Here is a 24,059-nt window from a genome sequence, read left to right on the forward strand (position 1 = left end):
AGCTTGCTTTGCGCGCTGCGTAAAATACGCATGCAGTAACAACGCCGGCTTTGTGTGTTTTCAGGTGCTGTGCATGTCAGAGGAGGAGTTCTCTGAGTTTAAGGACAATGAAGGGTGGGAGGAAGATGAGGACGAGGACATTTCCCTTTCCTTCTCTAACGAGGGTCTCTCCGGATTGAAGGCTTCGTGGAAGTGGCTCATCCACGGGGCCGCACGTCTGACTCTGCGGTCCTACGGGGAAGAGGCGCCGGGCGTGAAGAGCGACCAGGAGCTGATGGAGGACAGGGTGGCGTTTGCAGGGCTGAGCAGCAGGCGGCGGAACGCCCTGCAGGTGCGCTGTGGGCAGAAGAGCATCCTGCACAGACTGATGGAGCTCACTGGCTCGTGACTCCGGCTCCGCAGTACTTTTTAAATCTGAATGCTTGAAACCAAAATGTTTAGAATCACTGGCAATAAATGTTTTTTTTCCTCAAGATGATTCATTCATTTACAAAACACCTGAGAGTCCTGCAAATTACATTTTGTCTCTAGAAGTAGAAGTATGAGCAGACTGTTCCTTTAAAAAAATCAGTCAACGGATCAGTGTGAGAATCCGCCATCAGGCCTGTACGCTTGTTACGGTTTAACTTTAAACACCACTGAAATTAAGTTTTATAGACCACCGTAAGCCGCCAGTATTCAGAAAAGCTGCTTCCGATCTTTTGTCAGGTTACGCTGGATGTTCAGTTACATTAAGCCAAAGTAATTCGATGCGGGCAACGTGTGTTCCAAGGTGATTTGAGGAAAATGAAAGTGGTTTGAAGGAACATTAGATAAGACATTTGGAACCGGTGTTGGAAATAAAATGTCTCATAATCGAACGCTGCCCGCATCCAGTTCAAAACAATGGTGCTCACGCACCACGCTGCGAACGGAGCGGGTCGAACCAGACACCCCGACCCGCTCTGCGTCCGCAAAACTGCTCGTCCCTCCCTCACGGAGAGCAAAACACTCCACTAGATCACCACTCTTTGCCGTCCTTGCTCCGAAATGGTGGCACGAGCTCTCTGAGGACACCAGGAGCGCAGAGAGACTTCACTTAAATTGTACTTGTAACGGCACTCGTTTCTTGTTCCGTTTGTACCCTATGGTCGAATGCACTCATTGTAAGCCGCTTTGGATAAAAGCGTCGGCTAAATGACAACGTAAAACACTAGAAATTATTTTAACTTGATGGTTTACAGCTCATAGATGGGGAGAATAGCGAAGAAAAAAGTGCATCAGCCAAAATCAACACACCACAAATGATGCAAAAGGTCAAAGAAAATCTCCAGATAAGCAATTGGCTCCTATCTTTTTTGGTAATACAGCGTTTAATAATCTGTTGCACTTTGACATTTTCTATTCAAATCCTTTAATCACGGATGAACCCAACAAAGCATTTTACTTTTCGTAATAAAAACAAACAGCATTTAAAAAGTAGGCATACACATTGTGATGAAAAGCATTTAAACCTTGATTAGAACTTCGATGAACAAAGAATGTTCTTAACAATGTATATGATCATATATGTATAGATGAAGAGCATAAAATAACTAAGTAGAACTGAATGAACACAGATGGCTTGCAGTTTGAATGCTTTATTTACTGTATGTATGCATACTGCAGTTAAGTAGCAAGAACTAAAGGCAAACTAGAAAGGACTACAAAATACAACACATGGACCAATACATTTACAAAACATTCAAAATGTTACAAAATGGCTGTATTGGTCCTTCTATTGTTCTTCAATTTGGATCTTTGTACAAATCGTCAAGTTACAACGTCGCCATCACTTTGCACAATTTACAAATGCCAGGGAGAGACTTCCAGAGCCAGTTGCAAAATGGACAAACCATCAGCAAACGGTCTCCACCGACACGCCCGGAGTAGAACCCCGCTCCCCCACCTGGGAGATTTGACTTCATCTTCCTGTCCCACTCAAGGATAAAAAGGGATCAAATGAAAGTAGCAGGCAGCTTTTTTTTTTTTTTTTTTTCTTTTTTTCTCTTTCTTTAATTATCTACCATTCAGCCTCGAATGTAACAAAAAAACAAAAAGTCAGAAAAAAAAAGGTTTGTGTGGGAGGGAAGCAAACCAGGGACTTTGGTGGTGAGTGAAAATATGTTTCATGTCATGATGCATTTATTTGACATGTGCATTGCTCTCCACGCATCTACCCTCGCCCGTTCTCCCTTTTTTCCCCTCAATATTTACATCAACAAAATAAAAATAAAAAAAGTATATTAAACAGCATGTCCCAATCAGTCCTCTCCATCAGAATTCAGCCCCAAAGGGATCAACCAAAAATCTAAATCTTTAGATCCGGGAGCAGTAGTCATTTCATCCACATCTCAAAATGACTGTGGTGGCCAGTTTATCCAGTGCCGACAGCAGAGGGGAAAGGTGTGTGTGTGTGTGTGTGTGTGTGTGTGTGGTGGGGGAGTGAGTCAAGGCCTCGGGGCATCTCTCCCGCGCGCTACGAGCTGGCTGGTGCACAGGCTAGCTGGCACTGGTGCCCTCCATCACCTGCTGGGCCTGCTTCTGTCCCATGCAGCACTGGGCCACTGACTGGAACAGCCTAAGCGGAAGGAGAAGGACAATCCGAGTAAGAGGAGCAGGACCGGCCAAATACATTACCGCCATCATACAGGTGGAAACCTACTTCTCAATCTCGGGAGCACAGTGCACAAAGTCGTGGCTCCAGAACTTGAAGGCGGGGTTCTTGATCAGCTCAATGAAGGTGATGAGGAGACCCCACGGGTGGGGCCTGTTCACAATCAGCCTCTCCAACAGAACCCTGGAAGAGACAGAAAGCGTGAACCAACGGCACTCGCATTTCAGTTGTCCACGCCGCAAGGGTTTCAATGTGCCCCCCCCCCCCCCCCGCCCTAAAGACCCCCGAACTCTAGACGTTGGCTCACCTGGTGATCTGCTCCTGGATGGCCTCGGTGTTGGCCTCGGCGAACAGATAGAGCATGGTGCAGCTGAAGTAGTGGGTGTGGCTGTTTGGGTACCGCAGCTGGTTGGCGATTGCGTTCAAGAACAGGTAACGTCCTGGAAACACAGCGGAGTTGAATGCAAAAAAAAACAAAAAACAAAATGCACAAAATGCAGCTCATGCGGTGTGAAACCATTTGTGGCCCGACACTTATTTTGGCAGCAACTTACCCTCCGTGTCCAGGTCCACGGCAAGGTTCTGGAAGATGTCCATGTGTGCAGAGTGGGTGATCGTGCTCATGGAGGGGGTGCTGCCCTTGTTGTGGATGTGAGCGATGGCCTGTGTGCCTACATACAACACTAACGCATTGATCAGCTGGATGTTGTAGCGATTCCCGGGCTCGTTGGACACCTGGGAGACGGAGATTACAAATTTAGCTAAAATTGGGCTTTTGACAAAGGCCGTTTTAAAAAACAGGTCGAGGCGGCGCTGACCTGCAGGTTGCTGCGCAGCTCTGACAAGAAGGTGACTGGTGAGCGGGTCTTCAGATAGGAGTCCAGGTCCTTCTTAAACTGGGAAGGCATCACACCCGTGAAGTTGGTGAGGATGCGGGGCGCGATGTTGATCTCACTCAGCATGTCCACCTGGAGCAAATAAAACACACATCCTTTGGTCGGTCCAACCAAAGCTCATAGCTTCTGCTGATCCAAGCTGCACTTGAGAACCTCAGAGTGTGTAATCAGCGGTGTGTGTACCTTGAGGTTGGGTGTGAAGGGGTCAGGGAGCCTCATGTTGCGTGGGAAGGCACTGAGGATGAGGTTGCGGAGCTGGATGCAGTTGGGCGGGATGACGTCACAGAAGCCGTAGTGGTAGTCACACAGGAACTCTGGGAAGTCGTGCAGGAGGACCAGGAGAACTCGCAGCGTGCCCTGGAGGCAGAACATAATCACCAAATTACCAGAGCAAACAGGCTTTTTCAAGTTTGGGTTGCAAAACCCAACAAGAAAACTTTGCACATTCACAAAAACAGAGTACCAGTGTTACTCCCATGTTATAGGAACGTGCCTATCAATGTTACACACGCCTTACTTTGGGAAGTACATTAAGGAAAAAACAAGGGCGCACCTTATAGAGGATTTGCATAGGTTTGTTGAGCTCTACATTCCTCAGGAAAGGGGCCAGGTACTTAAAGAGATCGATCAGCAGCTGTGCGTACATCGGCCAACCCTGGAAAGGAAACATTTTACCAAAAGGTTAAATAAAAATAAAAAAAATCATGGGGGGGGGAAAGAGTCGACATCAACCAGATGGAAACGTGAGGTAGTCAAAGAATGAACGAGTCTTCGATAGTCTTATGCTTCCATACATACCTTCTGCTGCGGCGTGTGCGCTAGCATCCTGGCGATGAAGATGCGATGGGAGATGAGCTCCAGCCAGGCGTACACAAAGCCGGGCGCTTTGGTGGGTCTCAGGATGTGGAAGGTATTGCTGCACATGAGGAAGGGGGAGCGAGATGAGGCCAAACCAATGTGTCTCAAACATATGGACAGAAACGTTTTTTAAAAGAACGGATTCATTCTCGGCACTAGGCGAGCCTCTTCCTGCTGGAGGGGGCCGCTCAGCGCGAGGACGTCCTACCAGAAGGCGGTGAGCGTCTGGAAGTTGATGGTCTCCAGAACGTGTTCGGGAGCGTTTAGCTCCAACAGCAGCATGATGAAAATGCGGTGGTACGGCAGCTGTTGGAATTCGGTCTGACGGACGTCGTGGTCCTGAATCAGAACCCCCACTACGATACCCAGCACCTACGAGCGCAAGCAGAATGAAGTGAGCCAGCCGGTCTAATGTCGTCTACAGAGGAGCATTTCTATAATAATCAGATGTTATCAGGCTTTTCAGAAGGACTTGATTTGAAGAGGGATTCATTTCATTTAACCAAGGAGATGAATTAATTATTTAAACTTTCTAAACTTCCAAATCAGCAATTTTCCTAGACATCTTTGAAGACATCATTGAAGCGCTTCGTGGCCACGCCCGAGCGTCCCACCATGAGAGTTTCAACTTTGAACCGTCACAGGCGATGCGGTACCTTGTTGAGGAGGTTGATTTTCGTCACTGTGTTGGTGGCCTCTCCAGAGTGTTTGACCAGCAGGGCAATAAGCCTGACGAAGGCGTCCAGGTTGTGGTAGCACTTGGCGCGGATGATGGCGGCGCTGGCCGCCGGGTTGTGCTGCTGCTCAGCCTGCGCCCGGTAGCTTATCTCCACGCACATCTCTGTGCACAGCCGGAAGAACCTCGTTATCAGGTCGTCGGTCTTCAGGATGCCCTGCTGGTGCATCTGCAAAGAAAAAGGAGACGGAGGAGATCAACACGGAGGTGCGAGGGGGGGGTCCTGCGCGCCGGACCTTGGATCCTGATGAATGAGTGTTCACCTGGCCAACGAAGGCGGAGAAAGCTTTGGTGCTATCCCGGCCGGCGGCGGCCGAGTGGTACAGGTTGACCCATTCCCTCAGGAGGTACTCGGCCTTCTCCCTGAGGCCGGGGGGGTCGTCGTATTCTGACGCCTGTGAAATACCAGAGTGCATCATGAAGTTGGGTCCTCCGTGGGCCCGGTCGATCATGGCCTCGTAGTTGGAGCGAACTACATCCATCAGCTGGGGAAGGCTGGGAAGGACAAAGGACGGGGAGTGAGTTTGAGCTTCTGTGCCATTAGTCATTTGCTTTTAGGAAGGAAGGAAAGGATATATTGCATGTTGTGTAAAGTATGTCAACCTTGAACGAAGACTAATTTATAAATAAACAAATGCTTTTACACTTGGTTTAAGGTCGGCACACTCGTTTCAATTCATGGTTCTGCGAGTGTTGCAGAGCAATTCACCGGCAGAACAACAGGCGGAGTGACGTGTTTTGTCGAAGACGACCTAGAGAGTCACGTCTATTTATCATAGACTTTATTGCCCCGTGCTTCGCCACTGCTGCTTTTCATCGCGGACACATTTGTCCCGTATTTCCCTCCACAACTTTGTGCACCTCTCAACCGGCAAACCAGCGTTTGCGGCGATCTCCCTCCGTGAATCCAACCAGCTCACACGACCCGCCAATGACGGCTTGTGTGAGCGGTCATGTTTACGCATTTCTTCCGACAAAAGTTCTTAAATCTAATCAGTTCTCTCGTAAACCTTCTTCGCTTTAATAATGGCGGCATCGGGCTATGAAGGCGGAAATGTGAGACTCCGTAAAGGACGGCTTGCATCGCAAGCCTAGAAAAATGGCTCGACACACGTAAGGAGGTTTGAAAAGGCACGCAAGGGACAAACAAGGGGGTCTTGCGTCTGCGTCGCTCTGAAAACGCAGAAGCATAAACTAGGCTTAAGTCATAATTTCTGTGGCGGGCCCTCTAGAGGGTTGCAGCGGTATTACAGGTGCGGAAATTCGGTTCTATCATTTCTAGAACTTAACGTGTTACAAACGTACATTAGACTGCTGTGGCCTCTCAAAACAAAACACAGATCAGCATTGAGAATTAATTGAGACCGCATAAAGTCTGCAACCCTGTTTGGAAAAGGCTCATTGCAGCCACTGAAGCTGAATGAGCTGGAGATCGCTCATTTGCACATTGTGAAAAATATTTTAACCAGTTTTGTTTTCCGCACGTTGTATTTTATCGTTATTATCTTGAAAAGATGTTCAGTGCAAAGCCGGTCAATTGCAGCCACAATAAAATCATCCTGACCTCATTTATGATGTTGGAAACGCATACAAACTATTTTCTCTCAGAAATTATTAATTTTTGCAGAACTTTATTTACATTGTTCTAACATAGTTGTACATTTTATTTAGTCTGACTAATCTGGTTCACTTGATTTTTATTATTTGTACATGGATGGATGTTTTAAACATTTAACATGTTACAATTTTGTTGGGGCACGAACATGTTTCTTCCTCCAAAGTGGGTCTGGACAGAAAACGTTTGAGAACCAGTAATTTAAAGTGGTCGACTGAACCTCACGGTCTCATTTAATATCTTCCTTATTTTCACAGCAGATTTCTGGTGGTCTATGGAAAATGAATCAGTTAAAGAAAGAAAAAGAGAAGAGTTTAACATTGTGTGTTTACCCCTCAGGTGCGTTGGCTCTGGAGTGTGCACAGGTTCTCATTAAAGTCTCAATCGTGTGGAAGAGGTCAGCCTCCGTGACATGGCTGACGCTGCGTTCGTCCACCAGCAGCAGCTTCACGAGCTGCATGGCGAAAGCTACCGCCATGTAGTGCAGTCCGTTCTCCATTGACTAGAAGACAACAATGAGTCACCAAATCGGTCACAAGAGCAACTACACTGGACAGTTCAATAGAAAACAAAACCATTTGAAAATCTTTACGAATGCAAGATGTCTAGATCAAATAAAAAAACGAGATCTGGGATAAAACAGAAAACGACTCCATTAGCCACGCCTACCTGTGCCAGGTGCAGGTCGTACTGCTGCATGTTGACCAGGTGGTTTCTAATCAGAAGCTCCACTGCTTCTACGTTGTACTTGTACTCATCACGACATTCAATCAGACACCTGTAAACAACCACAGAAAGCAGAAACATTAAACATCCCTCAAAACAAACAAGAGAATTACGATTTCGCCCCCACGGCTCAACACTGCAACCAGGACTAGATAATAGTTTAGACTCACCTGGTTATCTGCTTATTGCACCACTGTGGGCCATAGGCACGTCCATCCTGAAGGGCTTTCAGCACCAGCAGGTGGCACTCCCTGTAGCGGAGCAGCAGGTCGGCATCGGCACCACTGGTGGCATCTAGAAGACCTTCCACAGCCTGGAAACAAAAAGCCGCCGTAGTAAGAAGACAAGTCGGCGTAAAAGTCGTCCCGACTCCCTCGCGGTGCTCCTGAAGACGAGTTTAAAAATCGCCGCACCTTCTGCAGAAGGCCGAGCGCGGCGATCCCGTCTCTGGAGTTCCTCGCCAAGGCCACGGCCTCCAGCAGGCTGCGCAGAGCCTGGGTCAAGGGGTTGATGGAGAGGGCTGGAGGGATGGCGTGAAGATGTTGCTCCAGGTCGGCCATGCACTTATCGTAGATCTGAGCCACGTCATCTGTGGCCCATGCCTGCTGCTGTTGTCACAGATGAAGAGGAAAAGACGCGAGTCAAGTTCTGTGGGTTTAGCATGTTGGGAAATCAACACAAGAGGCACTAGTTGCTCATTTACTGTAGAGACATAAAATAGTCCAGAGTAAAAATACAGCTCTTTGTGCAGGTTTGGCATAAATCAGAAATCTAAATGAACAATCTTGAAGATTTTTAAATCACTGTAGCACCTTTCTAACTTCCTTTTGCTCGCAATAGGTTTGTTTTGAGGACCCCCTCCCCCCCACACAACATTTTTTAAATATTAACTCACCTTCATGGGCTGAGCCAAGAAGCCAGTGGGTTGGGAGAGATCATTGCTGGGTAGGAAACCTGGAACATTCCTGGCAAACTCCTCATACACAGCAAGTTGTTTGGGGTCCACTCCTCCCACCTGCAACACAACAAGTGAGCGAGTTGGTTCCTCTGCCGTGTCACGGAGCAGCCGGCCATCTGCAGCTACACTGAATCCGCGTGTGATGTAACTGAACATTATGTCTCGACTACCGTTCCCGAACGTTAGCGGCTTACCTTGAGTCGGATCTGCTCAGGCATACGTTCAGCCTGGTAAGTCAGGACGACGGGATCACAATAGCGACGCCCCTCTTGGCGGGCGTGCTTCCTCAGCTCAAACTCCTAAAAAATAAATAAATAAAAAACACAAAATGAAAATACTGTTTTGTGCCTGGAAACCTTTTTTTTTTAAACTATTACTGACATCTTTGCCACATCCATAATCAAAATGGTTTATCAATTTCAAAACACATTTCAAGCTGGGGCAACACAGTCCAAAAAAAATAAATAACGTATTGGAAAGATATTTAAGTTGAGGGCTGTTGAGCCTCACCGTGGCAAGTCTCTTGTCCATTTCGGGGCCAGCTTTCTCGACGGCTGTTTTCTGAATAAAGCAGCAAGCAAGTTCACAGTTGTCTTGAGCGATCCTGGCCGCAGCCTCCTCCATCATCTCCCTCTGCTGGGGCGTCGGCGCCTGAGGGGAAAAAAGACCTTGCGTTAAAGAAGCAGGAACGGTGAGACTGTTTTTTTCCCCGACTCGTGCGGGACTAGCGATAAGGAAAACAAGCCCTCGCGGTCCATTGAGCTTACCCGCAGCGCAGCGGCAAAGCTGTTCTTAAGGTTGGTGGCGATGCTCATGAGCAGGGGCTCGCGGCAGGTGATCATGGCCATGCCGGCGGTCAGGTTTCTCATCATATGGTGGGCGGCCACGCGCATGCGGGACTCCTCCGAATCCAGGGCAAAGTCCTTCCTGATGATCTGCTCACAGGTCGTCATGGCGATTTTGATGGAGCGGTCCACCACAGGGTGCACCAGCTCCTGAACCGCTCGCTCCACCGACTGCCGAACGCACTGCTTCAACTGAGGATGGGCCTGAAGCAGCGAGATCTGGAGGGACCAGGGCGATGGAAAATATCTCAATCTTGCTGTGAGGTTACGGGAAATAACATGCGTGTGTTGCGTTAACTTCAGCACTTGCAGACGCCCGATGTAGAACACTTACGTTGACGTTGATATTGATGTGTGGTGCCAGGCCTGCCAAGGCATACACGTTGATGTCGTGGTAACTGAACTGTGGGGTTGGGGGCCCGGTTGTTGTGCAGGCGGGGGTGGTGGCGGCGGGGGTCGAGGGAGGAGCCGCAAATGGAACAAAGTCTCCTGTTGGTTACAAGACAAAAAGATTTGATTTTAAATAACACTGCAGGAGCAATTAGGCGTTACTGAGAGTAAAGAAGGACCTTTCATGGCAAATGTAATATGGCCAAATTATTGCTACACCCTTCACATAAGTATTTTTTTACATTAATTTCTAAGTAATAAAAATAAACTCTGACAGTTTCTCCTCAGCCAGTTCGTAAAATGTGTGTTAATAGCAACTGTGTCCTGAGGATGATGCGGTGAAGGTGACGCAGACCAATACAAAAAAAGCCTGCAGACGGTGAACCAACCTGCGGTAGAGACTGGCAGCATCTCCTCCGGAGGCTTGGCCTCTTTCTTTGGTGCAGACAGCTGCTCCTCCAGGCTCTTGAGCTTGTCTTTATCCTTCAGCAAGGTGCCTGGCTTGAGGTCATTGATGTCCAGCGACAAGTTCTTACACAAAACTTCAATCTCAAACTTGAGGTTGAGCTGTGGAGACACAATTACAGGTGGTTGGTTTAAAAAGATTACTGTAGGCATCGGTGAAATCTTTGGTAAGCATTTGTACATTGACTGGAAGTGGCCTCACACTGGCGGGAGGGAGAAAATACATTACCTTGAGGTCATGTTCTTGATGCAGCTCAGCAAGAACATTCATGATGGCCATGGTCCAGGGGTTCTGGGGTCGGAAGACCTACAACGCAGAGACGCACAAGTAGGTTAATTCACAGAACCTCAAACAGTGGAATGAGGCAAGCATGAGCGCTATATATTGCCTGCGTGAGTGAAAAATTCACTTTACTTTTAGCTGAAGTGAATATTGCAGCATGACAAACTGGGCAAGAGAGTGAGGGAGTGTCAACGCCAGGCAGACACCTCTCCGGCTGAACATATTTTACTAACCATGCTTCGTAGACTGGACTCCAGAACTTTGGCCACAAAGGGAACGACATATAATAGCTCCTGCTGGCCTTTTATGTAGGCTTCCAGGAGCAGAGACTTGACTTCCAGATCCTGGGGAAAAGGAGAAAAATATTAGTAGCCGTCTAGAAAGCGCAGCGGACCGCCGGGCCAAAAACACTTCCAAAAGGTGGCATTATAAAAAGACTTACCGTGTAGAGGATAGGCTTGTTTTTGGCCAGTGTAATCATGCCCAGCCAGTGGCCCAAGTTCTTCAGCAGGGAGCGATCGGAGAAATTGGCAGCTGCCTTGTCAGACGTCAACAGAACCTGAAGAAATGTAAGGAAATTCAGGGATGGGAGGGTCAGTATTTTGGATATTTGTCGCGTTATGAGTTTTTGGCATTGTGATGGTAACCAGCTTATCGCTCAAGTGTTATACCTTGATGTTCCTATAAGTCTCATTGAGGACCATCTTCACAAACTCGGGGTTCTTGAGGGTGTCCAGGAAGTTGGAGTAGAGACCGTGGAAGTTGGGCTCAATGCTTACGCGCTTCATCACCAAGTACTGAGACACCCACGGCATGAACTCTTCCTTCACAGTCTCTTTCAACTCCTCAACCTGAAAGGAGAACACGCATATGGTTTTAAACGTAGTCTTTGACTGACAGGGTTGTTGTTTTATGGTTTTGTATTTGTCTTGCTTTACCTTCTGTGTCATGTTGGACTGGGAAAGGTTGTTGAAGATGAAGGCGATCTTCTCCTGGACATTTTCTGGAGGCTCGACAATCCTTTCCGTTTGGTCAGTGGCCACCAGCAGGGTGTCAATGTTCGTTGTGTTTATGGAGGGCTGCAGGAACCAAATTAAAAACCTGTTTTATCTCTAGTTATCTCTATCAAGTTTTACATGCAGACGGGTGACAGAAGTATGCATAACAAGGCACACATTGGGGCGTTTAGACATTAGCAAACGCCAAACTCACCGGCACGTCCTTCTTGAAAGTGCTGGGTGTGGGTCTCGTGATGGTCGGCGTCTTCGTCGCGGTGCTCGTCGTCGTCGTGGTGGTGACTAGAGTGCTCGGCTGACCAGGCTGCGGAGCCTTGGGGACGCCGGGTTGTTGCGACTGGGCCTGGACTTGTGCCAGTGCCAGACTGCCAGGCGTGGTGATGGAGCCCTGCATCTTCACCGGAGGGTCCCGTGACTGTTGGCCGTACTCGATATACTGCACACACAGGATATTGAAAGAAGCAGAGCGCAATTTTATTTATCCGTATGTTCAAATCACTTTCAGAGGTCATAGTAAACTATAAAGACAAAAAAAAAAAATGCTCATTTAAATTAAGGAAACCTGATTACCTCTTGTAAATGGTGGGGGAATTGCAAGAAGTGGGCAATTGAAGCCAGGTGTTGACAATACTGAGGATAGTCCTTTAGTCTAGAAACATGGAAGATTGGGTCATGGTACCTCGTGCACGTTAATACTCATTTTACGGGAAAAAATGTTTCAGTACCTGTTTTTAAACCTATCTAGGGCGGCAATTCCAAAGTAATACATTTTGGATCCATAGGGCTTCCTTAAGGCTTCAAGAACATATCGCAGGGCCAGGCCCAGGGCCATGTAGGTCACAAGACCCTTCTCGATGATGCCACCGAAAAGGCAGGCAGTGATGTGCAGCTCCTTGTCTGGGTACTGGGGGAAGAACCGGTATTCCTCAAACAAGTTACGGAGCATGCAATTGAACACCTCGCGCTCCCGCTTGATGGTTGAATCCTTGAACCTCTGCAGCATCTCCAGTACCTGGGAGGGTGGAGGGATATGATGGAGTTTGAGTTAACTCCAAGCGCAACAACACTACTCACTGCAGGGTTTGACGGTGTTTTTGCAAGAAAAAAAAAAAAAAATCACTACATACTTCATCCACGGACATAGTTGGGTGAGGTGGGTGGTTGTAGATGCGCTGAAAGTAACTGTTTGCCTCGTCGTCGATCTCCTTGCTAAAGTGCTGGTTTGCCTCGGGCCACACCTGAGAAAGGTCAGCTGAAAGAAAAAAAAAAAAAAAAGACAATGTAACATGGGGGGAGCAAGAGCTTCATCGTCGTGCAAAATTAGGAAAGCGTATTCCAACGGGTGAAAGTTGTCTTAAAAAGCAGACACACAGACATTTAAGTGGGGCGGTCAGCGTAAGCGGACACCGAATGGAAGACTGATCTGCATTTCCTCTGTGATCAACCAATCGTTTTTCAGAAGAGAAACCGTGGAACGAAATGTTTACAGTGGTACAAGCCTTCTACAGGCTCTTTGTTAATACGGAAACTTCTCTTCTACACAAGAGGAAATGCAGCAGAGAGCCGTGCAGGGCGGGGCTCTCAGTCACACCACCACCACCCCACTTACAGGCCTTCATCTTACTCTGTTGAAAGGTGGGGGGGTTCAGGCCAGGTGTGCTCATCTTCCTGGTGCCAAAAGGGTCCGTGTTGACAGTTGGCATCCCCAGACTAGAGCCAATACTAGAGCCGATGCCTGTGCCCAAGGGACCTGAAAGTAAAGTAGGAACGTTAAGTGGCAGTCAAACTGCAGCAATTTGGTCCCCTGCTTCTTCCTCGAGCCGTGGTGCTTTGTGTAAAAATGGAAAAATAAAAAATAGCATAGTACCAGAGTCCATACCAGGGAGCTGCGACGACAAGCTGCCGATACCCCCAAACGGTGTGCTAGGGTTGGGGTTGGTGAGAGGTGGGAAGGCCTTTGCTGGGGATTGTGGATTACTGAAAGCAGAACTCAGAGAGGTTGGGAAACCCTGCATGCTTTGAGTATGGGAGGGAGCTGTGCCCCCCAGGTTCAAGGAACCCATGCCGGAGAGGGACTCCATCTAGAGGTGAACAAAGGACAGATTTTCAAGTTTTTTTTTCTTCAAGCAAGTTAGGAATAAGTTTTTCTACAGCGATTTTCGTGCCGTGTGAAGATACCTGTACAGGAGAGATTGCATCCAAGCTGCTTGTGCTGGGGGCACGACCCTTTGGCATTACCCCTGGTGGTGGTTGCCGGGCTTTATTCATCACATTGCTGCAGTTGGCAACCATGGTCAGGATGGTCTCCGACAGCTCCTGTGACACGCTCCTGAGGAATGAAAAGTGAAGGAACGTTGATTTCAGAGTAGGGCGAGAGGGATCTCATCGGTTTATGCATGTGGTCAAAACATCATAGAATCATTTTGAGCAAGACTGAAAAATAGATCAAACAGGCAAATCCAAGTGTACCGGGATGGCGAGTAAGCCAAATAGCATCTCACCCAGCACAGGACTGCAGGCAGGCCAGCATGGTGGCTAAAGTCTCCGGGGGCAGCTGGGCGCTTTTGGGCTGGTCCTTGTCTGGGGCCAGACCCCCCATGATGGATGGGCAGCGCCTCTTCAGGAAAGTCACACACGCCTGGATGAAAGGTTCCTGAGAAAACAGAATGAAGAAACATATTCTCAGGGCGGAAATTACAAGGACACAAACAAGTACACATATGTACGGATAGCTGTCAGTGTACGCAAATTACTTTGAAGTCTTACCCCATGCTCTCTGATTTTGTCAGTAAGCCATTTATCAAGTTTGAGGTATTCACGGCGGGAGGCAAGTGCAGCGAGGTCAATAACAAAAGCAAATGGAGTTCCATTCAGCAACATCGATAGAGACTGGAGGGCAGAAGGACAAAAACATTGACCATTTACAGGGTGCCTTGATGTAGGATAAAGCACAGACTAACACAAATATATATATATATATATAATGACCCTTTATCTTCCAATCTCTTCACTGAAACCAGTAATTCTGTGCAGCAACCCTATTTCCTAATTCTGCTTACGTTCTGAAGGTTTAGGTTCAGAGGTCAACATGTGCGATTATTCAGTCCATTCCGACAAACCTTCAAGTCCTGGGCCACATCGAGGATGCGAGACAGCTTGGCCTGGTCATACTGCTCTCCTCTCATGTACCACTCGGCCATCGAATGCATGATAAGCTGACGGATGGAAGGAGACTGTCCCTGGGAAAAAAAAAAAAAAAGCGCCAGGTTTTATAAGTATACATTTCAAACGAAAACAAATAGATGACCTCTTGACTCAAAACCAACAAGCATCAACGCCAACCTGTCCGTGCCAGGCGTAGTGAAGGATGATGGCAGAGTTGGGGTGGTTCCCCAGAAAAATGGGCATTAGGGTAGAGATGAGCTCGTGGCGCAGCGTGTGCCAGGAGGTGGAGATCTGCAGCAAGGCCAGCACCAACATGTCTGGGCAGTGCTTGATCGGAAAGCTGAACAGTTGCTTCACCTGCTCGTACTGGCCCACCTCCGACAGCCTCAGCAGGCTCTCCACCAGGTCCAGACTTTTCCTGTTAAAGAGTTGAGGGTAATCTTTCAAAAACAGCAAAGCACCATGGATATACTGTTGAACTGAATGTGCCAGGTCACGCATCCGTTGAACGGAAATGCAGAAGGAGAAAAAAAACATTCAATTTTGAGTTTAAACTTAAAGACAAACAGGCTCCATACCAGGTGGCAATCTCCCTGTTGTCATCCTCTGGTGGGGCTTTAAGGATGTCAATGGCCACAGTGTGACAAGGATAGTCGGCAAAGGAGAACACTTCTGGGCTCATCAGGGAGTGCTGAATAAACGACAGCTGAAAAAAAGAAAAGTAAATTAATTCAACCGTAACCACACATCCTTCACCGCCGGAGAAATCAATTAGCACTTTGCATTAGGATTATTCTTTATCAATCATTCTACTCCATCATTTCACAGTCATCCGGATGCAGAGGATGTCGGCCCGTTACCTGTCCCTCAGCGTGTTTCCATGGTCGATAGATGAGATCGACGGGAAACACCTCCATGCCCAGCCCCCTCTGAATGCCGTACACGACTATATGCAGGCCTTTGCTGTCCCGGATTATAAAGCCTGCGTGGTCCAGTTCGTAGGTCACCTCTTTGAAGTTCAGATTGGGATTCTAGGGCACAAATGGGACAGCGGAAAACTAAATGGGCCTTTCAAAGTTATATGAGAGGTATTATGACAGGCTATTGCATGAATTCACTTGTGTACGGACGCAGGACGGTTACAGAGCAACACTACAATTCTGAAAAATAATCTGTTTAATGAAAAGAAACTGACTGCTCACGTACCACTTCTTTCACAACGTCAATGAGAACCTCAACATTCCAGGTGTGCGCCTGTGAGCCATCGTTCTTGTCCTTCCCGTCGCTCCAGATACCGCTGCCTGGAGCGGAGATGGACTGTGAGGGGAAAAAAAGAAAACGTAAGCTCTGATCCAAAAATAAGTAAACTCAACCAGCAAAAACGTTACTAAATACTAAAAGGTATTTGATCGAAAGACTCATTTCGTATTGCACAGGCATTGATTCACCAATTCTGCAGCTCTCGTTTTGTTTAAGTGAATGTTACTTTTGACAAACAATATCTCTGATGAACCCAGTGCATGTGTCCTTCCCAGCACCCCGTAAAAGCATCAAGCATGAAATTAATACTGACTATTCGCATTGACCCGACTCCTTTTGTAATGTCATGGTTGTTTGTAAAATAAATTAAAATTAGAACTAGATCCATCTAGTTTCACCACTTCAAACTTATACCTACTGTTTTGTGTGAACAAAAAATTAAAATAGGAGCCAAAGCGTGTCATCTTTTGCTCCGGTCCCCATGAAGCAAACTACAGCAACGTTGTCAAAAGGGACCGTAGACTTCGGGCCGCGCTCACGTCCAATAACGCCCCCTCACCTGCAGCGGGATTCCATCCGTTAGGCCCGAGTGTGTACGAGCCATCATGCCAAGGACCCTGGCCACCTGGCTGGCAGTCACCTCTCTCACCCCATACTGGACGATTATGTTTCTGCACTCATCCAGACTGGAGGGACAAAAAGAGGGGGGGGGGGGTCAGAGGGAACCAACATCGCCAACTTCTCCTTTCAAATCCCACTGATATTGTTTTAGAATCCCTATGAAACTAAATTAAAAGCAACAGGACATGTACTTCTGCTTGACCTCAAACTTTTGGGAATTTTGTGGTTGTTGTGACAGTTCGGGTGGTCCATGCTAGCCGTGGGCACAGCGGAGAAGAATTTAAACTAAGTTACCTAGCACAGAAGCCATAGCCGACTTCTTGCATGAAATCTGCGAGAGAACTCTCCATCATGGTCTTCGCTAACTCCCCCGAGTCTGGCAGGATCCTGTCCATGAGAATGTCCCGTTTTTCTGGGTACAGCAGTGGTGCGAGCACCACAGGGCAGCGCTCCTGGGGGAAATCTGAAAACACAGCATACACTTTAAAATACAATGACGTTTTCGCCACAATAGAGTCAAGATACCTCTTCGGCTGCGGGCTTCCATATGCGGATCTAAGGATCTGATGAACACATTTGCGTACCTCGACAAAGTGTCTTGAGGAAGGTGTTGATCTGCTCTTGTCCTACTCCGCTGGCTCCCTTCTGGCCAAAGAGCAGATGGGAGAGGAGCAGCTGCAAGACCTCTATAGCAATGTCTTGGAAGCCACCTTCCTGGTTTCCTCCGAGATCCGCGTCCACGTATGACCGCAGGAGGTCTGGAAGTTTCTGCTTGATGAACTGCGCGGCTGAGAGGCGGTGGAAAACTAGTTAATAAAGCACGGGCTCTGCTGTTCTACTATGTCCCGTCCTGTAACAATTATACTTCAGTTTAGCGTCCAACACACAGCTGGTCTTCATAGACTCTGGATGTTTGTACAAATGGGGAAATGGATTTCCATCTTTAATTGCGGCACAATCTACGACTCCTCGTCACTAATTATAGATTTTACCCTCGACAGCCTGTCAAGTATTTAGTGCCGTGTATTAACTAACTACGCTGATGTCACAGAAAGGAACATGTGCAATGAATTATTTCTTTGCAAACAAAAGAAAATGCAATCGTAAATAAAGGAATAGTATGTTCCTATATGCAGGCAAGCAGACAGGCTTGTCGCAAACAAAGAATTTTATGCATCTTTCACTTTTCAGCAAACTTTTAGGTCAACACCACACAAGTGCTTCAACTTAGTCAGCCTTATCGTGACATGTTTATTATCTACAAGTGTGTAGATGCATTACTTTTAACCTTCATTCACAGTTGCTATCACTTATGTCTGGCCCCATTAGATTTACTTACCAAAACCACGAAGGTCTGCGTTGCTGGAGTTGAGCAAAGCAAGTCCAAAAATGACCTAGTGGAATCAAATTAATTCATTGATCATTTCAGACACTTTTTTTCCCAGTTAAACATATTTTCATTCAATATCTGATATTCAACGATCTGATGTGCATAGCCCTAAAAATGGACTCATTTAAGATTGGCAGAGACTGCTTACCTCTTGGACCTTGCTGAGCTTAAGAACTTTACTCAGTTGAGTGAATAAATGGGCCGAAGGCTTCAAACTCTAAAAGACAGTTTAAGAAGATTGTATTAGATGTCAAATAAAATGTCAATATTCATAAAGTCCTGACAAATGTTTGTACACATGCACATCGGACTAAGTTGATGACTAAGTTAGTTGCAGACAAACATTTATGCGAGGAGTGAGTGCAAAAAGTGAGTAAATAAGAGCCATTACACATCCTGGCCACCACAGTAATAATACGGGCATTCTAGCATTGGCTACTCACCTTCTGGTAGTGCAGGGGATGGTCGACGGCGTAACAGAGAGTAGCGATAAAGTTTGGCTTGGATATCAGCGACACACACTCCTGAATCAGAAACTGTGTCTTCGGCAAGTTGAAAAGCAGAAAAGGGTACCGAGGAAAAAGGAGAAAGTAAAGAGAACAGAGGCAGGTGAAGACAGGATAATACACAAGAATTGGTACAAAACAATAAGCAGTCTTCACAATCACGATGTGGGAAACAAAACTATAAAGACTATACTGAAGATCTGCTAACCTAGATTTCACCTTCTTTGACTCAACTTCCTTCAGTGTTTTTAGGGGATAGAAGCTCAATAGTATGCCCCATGATGTAGGTGGACCTGGGATTCATTTCCGATGCCACTCAGCATTAAGTTTTTCCCCGGTGATACATCTTGAATAAACCTGGGATATGGTTTAGGCCGCAGACTCAAATTTTGGAGTTTTTCGTGTGTAATAGCTGAGAAGATGATAGAAGCATATATGGTCTTGCGGTCCATGCTAGCAGCTGTACGTTTTGCACTTTATAGTTCTACTACGGCCAATGGTGAGAGCAAGGAGGCCAATATTAGAGTGATTTGCAAGCGCGTTCATAGCCCTGCGGATAAGACAGCCTTTGAGAAGGGCGATCGGCATAAAAAAAACATTTCCATTTCCACGTCGGTTAAGTTCTGTTAACTGTTAAATAGCTGGAATGCAGAGTCTGAGAGGGACTTCCAGCTACGTGGCAGAGCTACTGGCAAAACACCAAGGTTACCAAAATTATTGAACCATTGTCTAGTTTTATAAGAATTTAAGTAATTTCTCATTTGTTTGTGAAGGTGATAGTTACAGGTCTGCAGGTCTTTAATAATAAACCCAGTTATTCGTTTTATCCTCACAAAGTGCATGTGTGGAGGAAGATCGCCATGATCAGGCACAACCTTTTGTTAATAAAGAGTACGATCATATATTTTATCTATAAAAAACCAGCTTCGCGTTGACACCAGTACCCACAGGGCGGATATTTGGTTTTTCTATGGTCGGAAATTATTTTCTAAAAAAAGGTCCCATTTAAGCCTTGTTTATGCTTTGCGTTTTCAGAGCGACGCAGACGCAGGACCCTTGCGTGTCCCTTGCGTGCCTTTTCACACCTCCTTGCGTGCGTCGACCAATTTTTCTAGGCTTGCGTCGAAAGCGACGGTCTGCTAACTACATCCTTTACGGAGTCTCACATTTCCGCTTTCATAGCACGATACCGCCATTGTTAAAACGAATGTTCGCGAGAGAACGGAGCAGATTGAAGAACTGTTGTCGGAAGGAATGCGTAAATATGACTGCTTATACAAGCCATAAGCGGGTTGGATTCATGGAGGGAGATCGCCACAAACGCCGGTTTGCAGGTCGAGAGGTGCACAAAGTTGTGGAGGGAAATACGGGACAAATGTGTCCTTGATGAAAAGCAGCAGTGGCGATGCACGGGGCAATAAAGTCTATGATGAATAGACGTGACTCTCTAGGTCGTCTTCAACAAAAACACGTTACTCCGCCTGTTGTTCTGGAGGTGAATTGCTCTGCAACACACGCAAGACTTTTAGAACCATGAACTGAAACTGCGCCGACGAAACAACGCAGAAGCATGCACCAGCCTTAAGTCTCACAGTATTGAAATAGCTACAATCATTATCAACCGACATAAATATGATTGGACTCATTGGATCCATGAGGGTGTCCGTTTACACACATACCTACTTAACGTAATAGTAAGAATGTTTAGGTACCCCAATATCCAGAAGCAATTTAGAATAGGCCATAATAACATTTCTACCGTGTGCACAAAGTTGCAGGATTTTTGCCACAAACTGCATGGAATTAGCATAAAGAAGGCACGGCTGTAGAGGGGAGACTTATGGGAACCGTTTTCATAGAAATATATTAAGTTGTGAGGTAAAGGGCTGTGAATGTGTTCATGCCCATTTTGCCCTCACTAAAATCTTGCATAACTTCCATCCATCGTCAAACCGCTTATCCTGCACACAGGGTCGCGGGGGGTGGGGTCGCCAGCCAATCACAGGGCTAACACAGAGACATACAACCATTCACACTCACATTCATACACCTACGGGCAATTTAAAGTCCCCAATCAACCTGATCCCCAGAGCACGTCTTTGGACTGTGGGAGGAAGCCGGAGAACCCGGAGAGAACCCACGCAGACACGGGGAGAACATGCAGACTCCACACAGAAAGGCCACTGGGCAGAGTTGAACCCAGGACATTCTTGCTGTGAGGAGACCGTGCTAACCACCACACCACCGTGACGCCTAACATAACTTAAGAATTCTAAATGTTTTCAAGCTCTAGAATCTAGTATCTAAAAGACTGGGAGACCAGGATGTCAAGAGAATAATGTAAATTAAATTCTGCATAAAATACAGGTTTCCAGGTGCTGCCATTTTAGGAAATATGCACAAACCGGGACAGAACAGGCACAGTATCATGGGGTGCTACAATGAGGAATTTGTGTTGGGTAAAAGATGCAAAATGGCGAATCTTCCAGGCGGTATCAGTACAGCAACAGCCACTATGGTTTATTTTTTTAACACTTTTATACAATTCCCCTAAAACTGAAGGAGAGCACTTATTTGCCACAGTGGGAAGAATGAACCACCCGGAATAACTTCATAACTTATATCTGGTACTTAAAGAACGCTGAATGCTTACGTTTTTTTAAAAACATGACTTCATGAGACATGTAGATTTGTTAGTCTCTACGATCAGCGTTCTGCTCCTCTAGAAGGTATTTTGACAGATGTAACTTAAGCCACGAGAAATTGTGTTCTAGGACGGCAATTACATCAGGAGAAAACTTTTTCTTAACTTGCAATAGCAAATTTCTACAACGTTGAATCTGAACTATTCCTCTAGTTTAAAACAGACCGAAGGGGGGAATCCATACAATGCTCAACTTCAAAGTACCAACATTACCCATTAAAAAAAGAACTTCAGGTCAAGAACATTTTAAAATAACATCTCTCTAATCAAAAATTACCTGGTGAAAGTCCTTGCCACTGCTTTTACCATCGCCACTGAAATCCACATGAGAGAAGAGACAGCGTAGTAAATGCCTGTCTGCCTCAGGGCCGTGACGATTAACAATCTGGGAGAGCACAGGCAAAATGAACCAAACATGAGACCACAAGCGGACGTTTGAGTACACTTTACAGCTATCTGTTGACTAATGTAGAAAACCACTTACATGCTGTATTTCTTGCTGGCTGGCTCGGTAGTTTTTCTTTGTTAAATTGTCCACCAGATAGCTGATTTGAGACAAAGCCAGCGAAAGCGAATCAAGATTCATTGCTAGTTGGGGCGGAAGCAGGCGGCCGAGCACGGCGCAAAATCACCATTATTCCCCTTTAGTCACTTCAGTGATAGGTTACTTCTGCCCCCCCCCCCCTCCCCTCCACAAAGAATGAAAAATGTTTGCTTTCAAAATGACTTTTCCAATCAGTGGCTCCCGGTGCTAGGTAAGGTCCTTCAGTTTAAAAGTTCAGCATCTGAAATGAGAGGACAAACAAGTTCAGACATTTGTTTTTAAAAACTACAAATACATTACAATAGAAATAAAAACAAAAAAAGAGCCAATAGAATAAAATGTTGAGCTTTGCAGCGTTACTTCCACGCAGGACAATATTTACAATCAAATCCTGTGACAGGATTCAAGGCCTACGTGCACCACAGAGTATAAGTGTATTTTACAGTCTGCTGCCCGGGCATTCATCTGCAGATTCATTCACTAACGTTACGGTCAATACGAATTAAAGCAATAGTTTTCGTCAGATACGTTTTTGGAGTTATTGTAGTTATGTAAACCTGCCGTGCCTATAGCTTATGCTTAGGCCTCGACTGCACCCAAATATCTGGCACAGAGAGCGAATGCTAACGTTGGTTAAGTTGCTTACCAAACTGAGCAACTTTCTGTTTAGAATAGCGTGATAACTATTTCCGCTTTATCAAGCAATTCCGAAGAAAGTTGCTTTAAATGTAGCCAACAGGCCGTTTCTGGTGACTAACGGTAATGGACAGAGAGTTAACGTTACAACTCGCCCACTGAAACAAAGAGCAAGCTAATGTGAGTTAGCAAACGTTACTAGCAGGCTATCGAAGTCACCGTAACATTTCACGTTACCTTCCGATTAGCTATCGTAAAATTATCAGACACCCTAAAATGATTCGACGCCAAGTTATTAGGTAGTTTTAAAATAACGCGCACATGTGAAGTGGGGAGACGTAACGTTAGCTACTTACTTTAGGCTAACATTACCATGACGCTGGTAAACACTTGCTAGAGGAAAAGTTTGAGAGAACGGTAGCGAAAATCTTTACAGGATAAATAAGCATGCAAAATATGTTACGCTATTGCTAACTTAAACATACTCCATGCAACGGTCATACGTGTAAACTAATTAAAATTACCCATCTTTGTCAATACGTAACGATAACCTATGTGAATTAGTACCAACTCCCCGTTGGCTACAAGCTAATGCTATCAAGTTAAGTTAGCATTTACCTGAAGCTAACATTAGCAACATGAGACAGTTTCGAGCTGGTTTGAATCCATCGGCTAAACCAACCAACGTCTTGTTTCTCGTGTATTCATTACTATGTTAAGTAGCGATTTTATCTACATAACTAATTACGAATGTTTCGACATCGTTACAATTGCCTTTGCCATAAGCGTGGAGGCCCCGTAATGCGGATGGGGTTTGCGCGATCGCGCAAGCTACCGTTAGCAGTAACCTTGTTAACGTTAGCTTATTTCCACGGGCACTGACTAATATACGGAATCGCCAAGATTATGTTTGTTGGAAACGCCAACTGCCCTGAAACGGAGCGTATACGTGGCATAGAAGCCCCGTCTCCGTCCAAAATGTGGCTAATACAGTTGTAGAGAACTAGTTTATCTTTGTTGAGCTAAACTCGTTGCTAAATACAGAAATTAAGTTGTTTCATGTAGCCAATATGACAGCTGCTTTTCAGCAAATAGCCTATGCCCGCGCTGCTCGCTAACATTCATCGTCCACATCAACGCCGTTGCCTGCGTGTAGTACACAAACCAGTCGACGGTTGTTAACCGACCATATTTTAAACCTCACCGTGCTTCCAAGAAAGTAATTCAGGTGTTCATTCCCTTCTTGTTTCGCACAACAAACTTGACGAAATGGAAGGGTCGCTGTGCCTCCAGTTCAGTTTGATTTTTTCAAAATAAAATGGCGACTGTCACCGCCGCGGCGCGGTCACGGTTCGCGATGGGTGCGTAAGCTTATCTGCGCGACACACACGCAAGGTGCTCGCCAGCAGACACCTGGGAATCAAGGAGGGTTTTATTGTTTCTCGGTGCCGATGCCAAATAACGGCATTTTTTTGGTGGGGGGGCTCAATTTATAACGAAAATTCGAAACTAGAAGGCAATCCGTGAACCATGTTTCTTTTGTGTTAATTTTACGCGTTGAAAAAAAAAATGCACATTATTTGCGCTAGAATGACATATTAAGCTCATACTGCATCTCTACGCCCCGATTTTCAGCAATACTTAAAACTGGACAATCTAACTTTAAAACGAGCATTCCACCAATTTCACTAACGAAGCTCAAACTGGCACCCGGTGACGTCAGCCGACAATTTAGCATGCAAACATGTATATAAAATAACAACATTCATCACCTCAAAAATGAGAGGTTTTTGTTAAATCCAATGCTGCT

The 24,059-nt window shown here is 46.1% G+C and overlaps 2 protein-coding genes across 10 annotated transcripts in view; one reads left to right on the forward strand and one right to left on the reverse strand.

Annotated features, from left to right (window-relative positions):
• LOC120808584 (N-lysine methyltransferase setd6) overlaps positions 1–473 on the forward strand; it is a 3,372-nt gene extending 2,899 nt beyond the window's left edge. The window contains 1 exon segment of the mRNA XM_078082966.1: positions 65–473. Coding sequence (XP_077939092.1) covers positions 65–388 — 324 coding nt within the window. The 3' untranslated portion in view covers positions 389–473.
• A 1,130-nt stretch (positions 474–1,603) lies between these two features.
• On the reverse strand, positions 1,604–23,651 carry LOC120808583 (CCR4-NOT transcription complex subunit 1). Of its 9 annotated transcripts, none has more exons than XM_078082377.1 (49): positions 23,454–23,651; positions 21,554–21,854; positions 21,347–21,454; positions 18,303–18,395; positions 18,008–18,076; positions 17,809–17,863; positions 17,054–17,257; positions 16,764–16,932; positions 16,408–16,534; positions 15,795–15,905; positions 15,449–15,619; positions 15,167–15,294; positions 14,766–15,006; positions 14,543–14,662; positions 14,190–14,312; positions 13,925–14,076; positions 13,602–13,752; positions 13,291–13,504; positions 13,048–13,173; positions 12,551–12,675; positions 12,149–12,435; positions 11,994–12,072; positions 11,620–11,859; positions 11,346–11,486; positions 11,079–11,258; positions 10,850–10,966; positions 10,641–10,751; positions 10,354–10,431; positions 10,049–10,226; positions 9,604–9,758; positions 9,192–9,488; positions 8,935–9,075; positions 8,619–8,723; positions 8,362–8,481; positions 7,880–8,074; positions 7,637–7,779; positions 7,410–7,518; positions 7,073–7,242; positions 5,389–5,620; positions 5,046–5,294; positions 4,598–4,761; positions 4,330–4,447; positions 4,085–4,186; positions 3,715–3,888; positions 3,454–3,603; positions 3,190–3,370; positions 2,943–3,075; positions 2,684–2,818; positions 1,604–2,599 (listed from the first exon to the last, which is right to left on the reverse strand). In XM_078082377.1, exons 2-49 carry the CDS (start codon positions 21,653–21,655, stop codon positions 2,521–2,523), a joined length of 7,152 nt encoding a protein of 2,383 aa, XP_077938503.1. In that variant the 5' UTR covers positions 21,656–21,854; positions 23,454–23,651; the 3' UTR covers positions 1,604–2,520. The 9 variants fall into 9 exon arrangements, with proteins under 9 accessions (XP_077938503.1, XP_040017504.1, XP_077938504.1 ...); XM_040161570.2 differs by having other exon boundaries at positions 13,303–13,504; positions 23,454–23,626; XM_078082378.1 differs by having other exon boundaries at positions 11,620–11,868; positions 13,303–13,504; positions 23,454–23,626.
• Between the last annotated feature and the right edge of the window lie 408 nt (positions 23,652–24,059).

The sequence above is a fragment of the Gasterosteus aculeatus genome, chromosome X, assembly GCF_964276395.1.
Source record: "Gasterosteus aculeatus chromosome X, fGasAcu3.hap1.1, whole genome shotgun sequence".
Lineage (NCBI taxonomy): Eukaryota > Metazoa > Chordata > Actinopteri > Perciformes > Gasterosteidae > Gasterosteus > Gasterosteus aculeatus.

Coding starts and splice junctions, on each gene's coding strand:
- LOC120808583 (XM_040161564.2), bottom strand. CDS start 21,655: ATGAATCTTGATTCGCTTTCGCTGGCTTTGTCTCAAATCAGCTATCTG. Junction 9,759..10,048: donor GCTGCCAGTCTCTACCGCAG/GTTGGTTCACCG, acceptor TGTAACCAACAG/GAGACTTTGTTCCATTTGCG. Junction 8,482..8,618: donor CTGAGCAGATCCGACTCAAG/GTAAGCCGCTAA, acceptor GTTGTGTTGCAG/GTGGGAGGAGTGGACCCCAA.